The sequence below is a fragment of the Cenococcum geophilum genome, assembly GCF_001692895.1.
Source record: "Cenococcum geophilum 1.58 unplaced genomic scaffold K441scaffold_36, whole genome shotgun sequence".
Taxonomy (NCBI): Eukaryota; Fungi; Ascomycota; class Dothideomycetes; order Gloniales; family Gloniaceae; genus Cenococcum; species Cenococcum geophilum.
This window is the reverse complement of record NW_027137594.1, coordinates 595,225-607,469: the sequence shown is the minus strand read 5'-3', so window position 1 is coordinate 607,469 and position 12,245 is coordinate 595,225. Positions and strand designations below refer to the sequence as shown.

Sequence of the window (12,245 nt, the reverse complement as noted above, 5' to 3'; positions counted from 1 at the left end):
TATGGGGCAGGGACCGCATGGCGTAGCGTAGGTCACCTGACTGCCTACGGCCCGATAGATAGCCCGACCTTTCTTTCTCTTTTGGTAGACGATAATAAGACACGAATAAAAACCAAGAACCAGAACTACTTATTGCAATTGCAGTACCCCCCGGGTGATACCGACACTATTATTTTCCCTATTTATTCCGCTACCTTCTTTACTTTTATCCTCTTTATTAGCAAATTCTAGTATTACTAGTCTATCTCTACTTTATAGGCGGGCCTTTATATCCTCTAGTATAGCACTATCCGTAATATCTATAACCTTAAACTCGCTGGCGAAAGTATACTATAAGATATAGTAATTAATTCCTGTTTTCTGTTTATTATTACCTTAAATTTATTTAATGCGCGCTTAAATAGCGTTAATATTATAGTTATATAGCATTAAAATTATCTTATTAGTATACTGCGAAAAGGAGACCTTGTATATGGTTTTAGGGTTTATTCTTTATAATAAATATACTAGGCTACCGTTATCCTATTATATTATCTTTATTAGCCCGCATATAATAATTAAAATAGCGCAATATTATAATAGAGGAAATGGTGGTAAAGTACTATAGTATATAGCAAGTATTATGATATAACGTTGCGATGCGATTAATATAATATTATGTGTTTATACTTATAGTATGCGGTTATTAAGTAAACCTATTATTATACTTAGGATCTAGTTCCTCTAGATCTTTTATAATATCCTTAAATAGATTACTAATTGCCTACTAAGTCTATAGTATCTTATCTCTAGTTATATTCCGTATTTTATTAACTTATTATAGAAGTAGCCTACATAACCTTTTATTATACTTAAGTTAGTAGCTCTTCTAGGTATTCTATAGTTACTCCCAACTATATATAATACGCTTTAGTAAGTATAGTAAAAGGCTTCCTATAGATTTACCTATAATTATAGCGTTGGCTTTAAACTTATAAATAACTTATATTCCGCTTCTATAGTCCTTAAAAGTATATTAAATTGCTACGTATATAAGCTATATTATATTAGCTATAATAGGCGAGAAGAGATTAGTACTATTTTTATTAAGGGCAAGTAACCTTAGCCTAGTATTAAAGAATACGCGCTTAATATAACGTGTAATAATTAGCGCCCTAAATCTTGTTTCTCTATCCTAGCCTTAGTTAGTTAGGTATAGTAAAAGGCAGAGTACTAATTAGGCTACTAAGCATAAAGCGGTTATCCTTAAGTAGTTCCGCTACTTCCTTTACTATAGCCTTAGTATCTAGTTTAAGGCAGTAATAGCTCCTAGCAACGGTATTGCGTACTATATTTATTATATAATACTAAAATACGCTAAGCTAGTTATATAGCTAGAAAATTGGTTAGTATAGTACTATTAAATTTAAGGACTACGAACCTTATATACTACTAGCCCTAGTAGCATACTTAATACTCTATAATAGTAATTACCTCTTTCTATATCTGCTTTATTAGTATATTTAGACCGCTTATATTTAGTTCTAGCTAAGGAGAAAGATAGAGCTCTTTAGGCATAGAGCCTGTTATTACTTATATAATAAGACATATCTAAGCGATACCGTATATCTTTATATTAACTAGGCTAAGTAGCTACTTTATATATTATCTAAAGTCATCCTATAGCGGTTGTTTATTTAAGTAATATATACGTTTCTTTTAAGTATAGGTTTTAGATATCTTGCGGTTGCTTAGGGTTTATAGGCTTTCGTCTAACAAGAATAGGACTATCCGTTAGGATAACGTTATTAAAATTAATAATAATAGGTCGTACTATAGCACATTAATAACAGCCTTACCTTTTAATAGAGATAGTTACGGTATAGAGCCTAATATTATCCCCTTTAAGATCTAGATTATCTTAGGAGCTACTACTTAACTTATAGCGTCTTTATTTACTTTTCTATGAGATAGGTAAAGGATAAGTATATTAGTTTAGTAAAACTATTTAGCTTTTGCATACACCTTACTTTCCTAAAAGATACTAGATAGTCTAGAGTCTTATATCTAATATACTTTAAATAACGACCTAGTTAACTTTTATAATATAAATTAGGTATTTTTTACTAAGTATATAAAAAGGAGCTTTAATAAACTTATAATAATAAGTTAGGAGGGCGGCCTAACTGTTTATTAGGCTTTATAACGGGGCAATTAAATTGCCTTGCTATAGTATAGGGTTCTACTTTACGTAATATTTTTTCTATACCGCATAGAAGCCTAATTCTTCGCGATATTTACCTACTCTTAAGGTAGATAGTACAGTATATAGGATATAAAGGGTAGCTAGCGCGTAGAGGGTAATATATAATAGTATTATATTTTAGTTTATTATAGTTACAGTAATCTACCCCTTTATTATAATCTGGCGCTGCTAGTTATAACTTACTACTATTTTAGCTAAGTTATATTTATTTACCGCCTAGTATAAGCCTATTTCCTTATATATATATTAACCTATACCCTATTTATTTACTTAAAATCTTTATTATATATAATATTATATATATCCTAATTGCCATAGTTATTTATAAAGAAACAGTCTATAATGTCAATATCTATTAGTATAAGTAAGATAGGCCTTACGATATAGTTAATGTTATATATCTAGAGGGCATCCAGCGTACGTTTTGTCCTACTATTAAATAGCTTTATACTTTATACTCTAAGTATTCTAGTTCTTGCGTTAATTTTACTACTATTATAAACTTAGAGGGTCTCTACTAACGCACTAGCGTATTTTAAGTATTTGCCCTTACTATCTAATTGCCTAGTATTCTGGATTATAAGTAGCAGATAAAGCCTCCCTACTTTATTGCTATAGAGGCTATTATTTACCCGCTTATATTCTCGCACTATTATAGCATTATAGTAGGGGGCTTTAGTATTAGCTTATAATAGGGTATATTAAGTAAATACCTTATTAAGCTTATTAGTATTAGTAGCGTCTTTCCCAAAGCGAATATAGTATATAACGCTGTAATAGATGCTTAAAGGCATTTTTAATACCCAATTATTATCGGGCTTTAGTTAGTTAACGTTTTAGTTTATTTACTAAATTCTATTAATCTACTTACGGCATTCCCTTATAAAGGGGGCTAGTTTAAATATAAGGTTAGTAATCTCTATCCGGCGCTATACCTCCTTAACCATACGCTAAATAGATATATTAATTCTTTAATCTTAAAGTGTCTAAGTTATATAGTCGTCAAAGTTCTATCCCTTGCATTGATAAACGCGTCCTTAGAGCTGTGCTCCGTGCGCACCAATCAGGAAGCTACATACGCAGGCGGTCGATCGTTCTGCCAGATAACTAAGACCGGTAGATAACGCTATAAACATGTTAATTTTCGTACTATGTTATATATAGAGTTTCATTCTTTAGTGTTGAGTCGATCTACGTGCTTCTGCTAACACAGCCCTGTCTTGCAAAGAGGTATGCGACATAATCTATACCCAAATTTGGTTCGTGGAAACCTTTTGACGTAAGAAAGTTGATGTTCTTCGATCGCGTGCACGGGCCACATCTCTAAGTACACTATCAATGCAAGGGATATATACGAGCGATATGCGTATATATTAACTGCAGGGCCTAGTTATATTGTCTATATTACACTTATTAGGTTTACTATATTAATTATATTAGTTAATACCTATAGCTTAAGTTCGTTTTAAAGCATAGTGTTAAGATATATAGTATTATATCGTAGTATCTACTCTTTATAATTGTTCCGTTTATTAGTCCTACGGTAAAATACCTTTTATAGCTTATATACTTGCTCCAAATACTCTATATTTATACCTCTAATTACTTTTAGTTGCTAAATACTCTTTAGATAGTAGGTAATAGTATATAGCTTAGGATTATTAAAGTGTAGTAGTTCTATTTTACTTAGTTAAAACGGAAGGAATATATCCTTTATCTTATCTATTCTATAAATAGCTGCTACTAGGTACTAGATGGTTGATTTATCGTATAATATATATTAAAATAGTATAATAAAGTCTATAAACGCCCGGATAAATAGTATAGCGCCTTTATTCTATTTTAGTAAGGGTGCTATAGTAGGGACTAATTATTATAATAGAGATTTATATATCTTTTCTATTTATTGGCCGATATTTACCTAGCTATCCCATACTATTATATTAGTAAATCGTTCCACCTATTCAAAGCGGGTGGTAATAAGTATATTAATATTTAATATCTTTTAGCCATAACTATTTATGCGCGGAATGTTAAGGCCCCGATATTTTCTAGCCTATATTTCGCTTTATATAAGCCCCTTAATCTAGTATATAAGATATTTACTAGTAAGGCCTTTAAGTACCTAGTATAGGAATTTAGGCGCCATTATCTTGTAAATATTAGATAAATTATAGCCCTATATAAAGTTGCGGAACGGTTAAATATAATTTAAGTTATTCTTCTTATTAGTATCGCAACCTTCCTACTACATTTGTATTTAGTCTTTTGTTAATTAGTATATATAAAACGGCTACAGTCGCTAGATAGTAGTCGTTAGATTATATCGTTTATTTATATATATATAATAAGTTAAATATTTACAGCTACTTTTAATACCTATAAGCGTGACCTGTACTTTATAATCAGCTATAAATATAGCTAAAAGTAAAAAGTAGTATTAATCCTAGCTATCCGTATATAGGAGATATACTCCTTCTTTACTAGCTTTCTTTAATGCTGTAGGTATTATTGTGGTGGGGTAAAATGGCTTACGCCTAGTACCTTGGCATTTTCTTGTATTTATAGAGCCTTCGGCTTCCCTCCTTCTTGGCCANCACGACCTACCGGAATACATTCTTTCCTTTCTTCTTACTGACTGCTTTCCTACTGATTGATTACGACTGACGACCGACCGACCGACCGACCGACCGACCGACAGACAGACAGACGGCACTGTGACTTTCCTATCTGAGAGTGGTCGTACCCTCCCACATATTTTATGGCATTCCACGTGGGGATGACGGCAAGCTCTTTGGATTAGAAGTCTGGTATTTTACACACAACTATATATATAGGAGATACGCAGGAATATACTACAGCTATAGAAGAACCGCTAGCTGTAGAAGAATAACTAGCTATAAAAGAACCGCTAGCTAGACCAACGAGACAGCAGAAGTAGAGAACTAGGCAGTATCGGACAGCGAGGGGAACCAGGTAGTCCCTAAACAGAAAGATAGCAGAAAAGATAGACATTAGACTCAATACATAGGCTAAAGAGTAGCAATAGGAGGCAAAAGAGTGTTACGGAAATTATAAGCAAGGACGTCTAGCGAACAGGCGAGCTAATTAGACGACTTCAACCGGTTGGAATTACCCAATATTTCTACTACCCGCGCACGAGCATGGCTAGAGCTTTATTAAAGATATAGAGACAACAAGCTAAGAGCTAATTAATTAGATAGAAACGAGATCTAAGGTATCTAGCGGTAGAGGAAGTTAGCGCTGCCCTTTAGGAACAGAAGAGAGAATACTAGCTAAGGTTATAAGTACACGAGATTAGATCTGCCCTTAAAAGCTTCCTATTCTGGCTTAGCTTTATCTTCTTTTAAGTCATCCGGATTGTATCTGCGGCAGCTCTAAAGGCGTTCTATAAAGAAGTAGATATAGGCGGAAGTATAAGGCTTAGCAGCACCCTACTATGCGGAGCAACGGCAGGCCAAAATAGATGGACGTATTAAGACCCAGCAGTAGTGAAAGATGGCGATTCTGTGCTCTTCTAGGAAGACCGGCCTCTAGGCGTTAAGAAGTAGCTAAAAAGAACCGAAGCCTATACTTCTTTTGCTGAGTATAAACCAACACCAGGACAGCTATCTAGGACACTATTACCTTAGGTAGTAATGCAAGCAGACTTACTATAGCGTTTACTTATAACACCTAGGATTAATGACTCTTAGTAGATAAAGGATAGGAGCCGTAAGGATCACCTATAAGCTCCTAAGGAAGCTCTAGATGTACTATCCTATAACTAGCAGTCGACGGCTTAAGACAAGATCTATATTATGGTTTAGCCTATGCCAGCCCCAGGAACTATTGGAACTCCCTACTTTGTAGGACAGAACGTATTACAGTTTATTAAGTAGTATAAACGGCTATGCGTCCGATACCACGCAATAAGTAAGGAGAAGCACCAGGGCCTTCTAGAGTACTGCAATTACTAGATAGGGATGTAGATCCAAAGCTTGCCTAAATTTACAGCTAGTGGCTGGACGGAGCTTGTAAGAAAGCTTAGGGCAGAATACTAAGGAAGTGACCAATTTCGACAAATGGAAACGGTAGAATTCTTAGAAGCCTATATACAGCAGTATAGGGACAATCCGTTAAACAGCATACGCGAGTACTATAAACAGTTCGCATTAATCTCTTAAAAGGCTACTAAAGTAGGTAACCTAGAGAACGGTTAGCGAGGATACTTATTTATAAAAGGACTTCCGCTTAAGTATTAAAGATATGCTATGGCTAAAACGGAAGCTGATCCAGATAGACGAGAATTCTTTAACTTTTATCAGCTATAGAGAGCCGTAGAGAATAGGCTTAGTTTATATAAGGGCGCAGATTATCTATTAAAAATGGACCCTAAGGAGCAGAGCCTTCGTTAGCTGGTTAAGCAGTTCTGTAATTAGCAGCCAGCCATAAGCAAAGATGCTGCTATATAACCACCTACGATCTTCTAGCCAAGTAAGACAGCCGATGCCTGTTAAGCCAATTAGGAAACGGGCCCAGAACTTAAGGAGCTCGGCCGCTAAAGGGAAGGAAGACGTTAGGACCTAGGTAGACCAGGTATACATAGAGGAGCCCTAACGCGGTAGCGGTTACCCCCTACCATAGATTAAGAAATTGGTGAAATGGAAAGCTAGCTAAAGAGCCTAAGGCTAAGTAAGACGGAGCCTGCAGTAGCTATACGATTAATGCCGTTCCTTAATTAAATACGGATAGACCTAAAGAAGCTTATAACGCTATTAAACCAGGCTGCAGCTTAAGGCCTAGTATAAGGATATAGCCTAGTACTAGGATATAAAGACTAGCAGAACAGCACCCGAGCTCCCTTTACTCTGTAAGACTTTCAATATCTGCAAGATTCTACTGCCTTTGGATGATAGTAGTGGGACGTATAGGGTTAGCAGGATGGCACGCGATCTAGCCCAGGCCAATAGACCTGTTTTAGATGCGGAGGAAGTTACCGTTTTACTAAGTATGAGTATTAAGGCTTAAAGGATCTTATTTAGTAAGGACTTGTATATCTATCTAATTAAGGAAGACTAGTAGCTGGGATACGCAACCGACCTAGACCTAAACTACCTTGGCTTAGCAATAAAGGACGGCTAGAGGGTATTAAGAACTAGCTCTATATGTATTAGGGAACGGACTTAGAGAGACTAAGAAAAGAATAGACATAGTAACGGGCCTTCTATAACGGAGTAGTACTAGAGATTAGTAACAAAAAAAGCACGAACTAGGGGGACTACTATTAGAATCGCCTAACCCTTAAAGACAGCCGCGTAACCAGGACAGCTATTAAGCCATAGGAGAGTAATATATGACTAGAAGACTATATGCAGATTAGGTTACGGCCTATAGAGAAGGCAGCTAAAGCTAGGGAGGACTACTATCAAAATCGCCCGACCCTTAGAGACGGTTATTAGAGACGGTCATTAGAGGCGGACGCTTAAAGTAGACTCTATAGTAGGTGTAGAATATTTAACTAGGGGATAGTTAAGTTCTAAGGTGGGGGAGGGGACGTAGGTAACGGCCGTATAAAAGATTTCTATTTATCTGCTTATTTACTATATTTCCTAAAGCTCCGTTCTTATTTACTTTCTTAATCGCGACGTGTTAAGACAACCTGCCGTAAAGATATTAGTTCAGCTTACCGCCTATTGCCGAGCTAATAGCAATTTTCTATCCCGGGGACGGAAAATCCTAATTGGTCTATTTAGTAGTAAAGCCGGCAGAACTCTATACCGCCCCTAGAATTTAACGATGCGCCAGCTATATAATAAAAACGGCACTAGGAGCCTTAATTAATTGCATAGATATAGAGCCGATTGTATAATATAGAGCTAGATGTAGAGCTAGACGTAAAGTCTTAATTAAATAACTGCATAGAAGCCTTAATTAGTTAAGCGACCGTATAGAAGCTATAACTAGTTAAAGAGTCGAATTAAGCCAGAGCCTCAATGTTAGCACGTTGCCGTTACTGAATTAAATTAGTCAAACGCTGCCTCTATAGTTAAGTTGTTAAATTAGAGTCTTCGACCGGGCCGACCTAATACCCTATTTAAACGTTAGACGATTATACACTATCGCAGCCAAATTAAATCAGTTACCCGTCGCCAGCTAACTAAATATCTTTAACCGCCAGTAAAAGATACTAGATATTAGCGTAGGTAGTAGAGCAGGCCTAATTAGGAAACTAGTATACGGCTAATAGAACATCAGAAATACGGCTAATTAACGTCTTAGAGCCTCTGCGAGAGCCTCTTCCTTTAACCCCTTAGTTAATTAATTGCCGCACGTCTTAACGCCTATAGATTTATATTAGAACGATCTTTCCTATAGATATAGATACGGAGCTTTATATAAAGTTTTATACGGAGTTTATAGATATAGAGCATACAAGTGCAGAGCCTTAATTAGATAATAGTACGGCAGCTTAACTGGACGCCTATAGATGCAAAGCCTTAATTAAACGGTAGATGCGGAACCTTAACTAATTGGACGTCTATACAGAAGCCTTAATTAGCTGTCTACGGATATAAAGCCTTAGTTGTACGCATAGTAGAAGACACCTTGAGTTAAGCCAGGGCCTTGTTGGATCTTAATTAGCTGAACGCCGTCTCCGCATTTAAATTAGGACAATTAGAGCTTTCGACTAGGCCGACTTTCTACTTTAATTAAATAACCAAACGATTAGTTGCAGTACGTTGTTGCCAACTAATTAGATAGTCTTTGTCCGGCAATTAAAGTAGGCATATAGGCACGCATATAGACACTAGGCCTATATAGGAAAACAGTATACAGTTAGTAGATCGTCGGAAGTATTATTAGTTGATGTTTTAAAACCATAGACGCAGAATATGCAATACAGAGCTACTGACGCATAGTTAGACGCACAGTCAGCTGCAGAGCTATGCGGACGTAAAGCTTAACGATATAGGGCCTAATGCAACGCCACGGATAGAGCCTTAATTAAGAGCTGTATACGATGTAGATCGATGCAGAGCTAGATACAGAGTCTTAATATTAAACGGCCAGCCGAACGATCGAGTCGGGTTATAGCCTCTGCCGTCTTAATTAACTGCCCTACTACTGCTGCCGCTGCTACCGCTATTCCGTCCAGCTATTTCATTCTTGCTGTCTTAATTAACTACTATCTCTACCGTTCTAGATCTGTACCGTTACTAGATCTATTTTACTGCTAGATCTGCTAGATCTACTATAACGCCCAACTATTCTAACCGACCTGTTCCGTTCTACTATTTCCACTAAGCGCTACTTTAACTAACCGCCGCCGACCGACTGTTCTACTACTACTATTACTGCTACTACTGTTCCGACTAGCTATTCTGCTGCTACTGTTTAACTATTCCGTTCCACTGTTCTAATTATTCTACTACTGCTATTTTAACCAACTGCTACTAACCGACTGCTATCGACCGTCTGCCGTTACTAAGTGTTCTTCTATTAAAAGTTCTACTACTAGATATCCTATTGCTTGCTATACAGACCAAGTTCTTCTACTAACTATTTTATTACTAACCGTTCTACCGCTAACCGTCCTGTTTTATTTTACTACGCTAAATACCTACTTTTATTACTATTTCTATTGCCGTTACTACTACTACTATTACTGCTATTGCTACTGTCGCTATTATTTCTGATTTACTGCTGTTCTAGTTACTCCTAGTTACTAGGTCAGATCTTAGCTATAGATAATAGAAGGACGCTATAGAACAGTTCTATAGAAGCTAAGGACGAGGTTATCTGCGTTCTTTTAGGGATATGCTTTCCTTTTTCTATTCTACTTTCGCTATGCTTTCTTTAGGCTATTCTTCTATTGTATAGAACGTTAGGGGACAACGTTCTTAGTAGGGGAGGTATATAGTGGGGTAAAATGGCTCACGCCTAGTACCTTGGCATTTTCTTATATTTATAAAGCCTTCGGCTTCCCTCCTTCTTGGCCACCACAACCTACCGGAATATATTCTTTCCTTTCTTCTTACTGACTGCTTTCCTACTAATTGATTACAACTGACGACCGACCAACCGACCGACTGACTGACCGACAGACAAATAGACGGCACTGTGACTTTCCTATCTGAGAGTGGTCGTACCCTCCTATATATTTTATGGCATTCCACATAGGGACGACGGCAAGCTCTTTAGATTAGAAGTCTGGTATTTTATACACAACTATATATATAGGAGATACGCAGGAATATATTATAGCTATAGAAGAACCGCTAGCTGTAAAAGAATAATTAGCTATAAAAGAACCGCTAGCTAGACTAATAAGATAGCAGAAGTAGAGAACTAGGCAGTATCGGATAGTAAGGGGAACCAGGTAGTCCCTAAACAGAAAGACAGCGGAAAAGATAGACATTAGACTTGATGTATAGGCTAAAGAGTGGCAATAGGAGGTAAAAGAGTGTTATAGAAATTATAAGTAAGGATGTCTAGCGAACAGGCGAGCTAATTAGACGACTTTAACCGGTTGGAATTACCTGATATTTCTACTACCCGCGCACGAGCATGGCTAAAGCTTTATTAAAGATATAGAGACAATAAGCTAAGAGCTAATTAATTAGATGGAAACGAGATCTAAGGTATCTAGCGGCAGAGGAAGTTAGCGCTGCCCTTTAGGAATAGAAGAGAGAATACTAGCTAAGGTTATAAGTACACGAGATTAGATCTGCCCTTAAAAGCTTCCTATTCTAGCTTAGCTTTATCTTCTTTTAAGTTATCTAGATTATATCTACGGCAGCTCTAAAGGCGTTCTATAAAGAAGTAGATACAGGTGGAAGTGTAAGGCTTAGCAGCACCCTACTGTGCGGAGCAACGGTAGGCTAAAATAGATAGACGTATTAAGACCCGGTAGTAGTAAAAGATAGCGATTTTATACTCTTCTAGGAAGACCGGCCTCTAGGCGTTAAGAAGTAGCTAGAAGGAACCAAAGCCTATACTTCTTTTGCTAAGTATAAACTAACACCAGGACAGCTATCTAGGACACTATTACCTTAGGTAGCAATGCAAGCAGACTTACTATAGCGTTTACTTATAACACCTAGGATTAATAACTCTTAGCAGATAAAGGATAGGAGCCGTAAGGATTACCTGCAAGCTCCTAAGGAAGCTCTAGATACACTATCCTATAACCAGTAGTTGACGGCTCGAGACAAGATCTATATTATGGTTTAGCCTATGCCAGCCCTAGGAACTATTAGAACTCCCTACTTCGCAGGACAGAATATATTACAGTTTATTAAGCAGTATAAACGGCTATGCGTCCAATACTACGCAATAAGTGAGGAGAAGCACTAGGGCCTTCTAGAGTACTGTAATTACTAGATAGGGATGTGGATCTAAAGCTTGCCTAAATTTATAGCTAGTGGCTAGACGGAGCTTATAAGAAAGCTTAGGGCAGAATACTAAGGAAGTAACCAATTTCGATAAATAGAAACGGTAGAATTCTTAAAAGCCTATATATAGCAGTATAGGGACAATCCGTCAAACAGTATACGCGAGTACTGTAGACAGTTTATATTAATTTCTTAAAAGGCTACTAAAGCAGGTAACCTAGAGAACGGTTAGCGAGGATACTTATTTATAAAAGGACTTTCGCTTAAGTATTAAAGATATGCTATAGCTAAAACGGGAGCTAATCCAGATAGACGAGAATTCTTTAACTTTTATCAGCTATAGAGAGCCGTAGAGAATAGGCTTAGTTTATATAAGGGCGCAGATTATCTGTTAAAAATGGACCCTAAGAAGTAGAGCCTTTGTTAGCTGGTTAAGCAGTTCTATAATTAGCAGCCAGCCATAAGCAAAGATACTACTATTTAACCACCTACAATCTTCCAGCCAAGTAAGACAGCCGATGCCCGTTAAGCCAATCAGGAAACGAGCCCAGAATTTAAGGAGCTCGGCCGCTAAAGGGAAGGAAGATATTAGGACCTAGGTA

General features: G+C 36.8%; 1 protein-coding gene across 1 annotated transcript; it reads right to left on the bottom strand.

Moving 5' to 3' along the window:
• Positions 1–4,917: 4,917 nt before the first annotated feature.
• K441DRAFT_664052 (uncharacterized protein) lies at positions 4,918–10,698 on the bottom strand (the record flags this gene model as incomplete). Its single annotated transcript, XM_067649288.1, has 3 exons — positions 10,580–10,698; positions 5,123–5,175; positions 4,918–5,101 (listed from the first exon to the last, which is right to left on the bottom strand). Coding segments are annotated over exons 1-3 (182 nt in total), but the record flags the coding sequence as incomplete, so codon positions are not given.
• Positions 10,699–12,245: the final 1,547 nt, after the last annotated feature.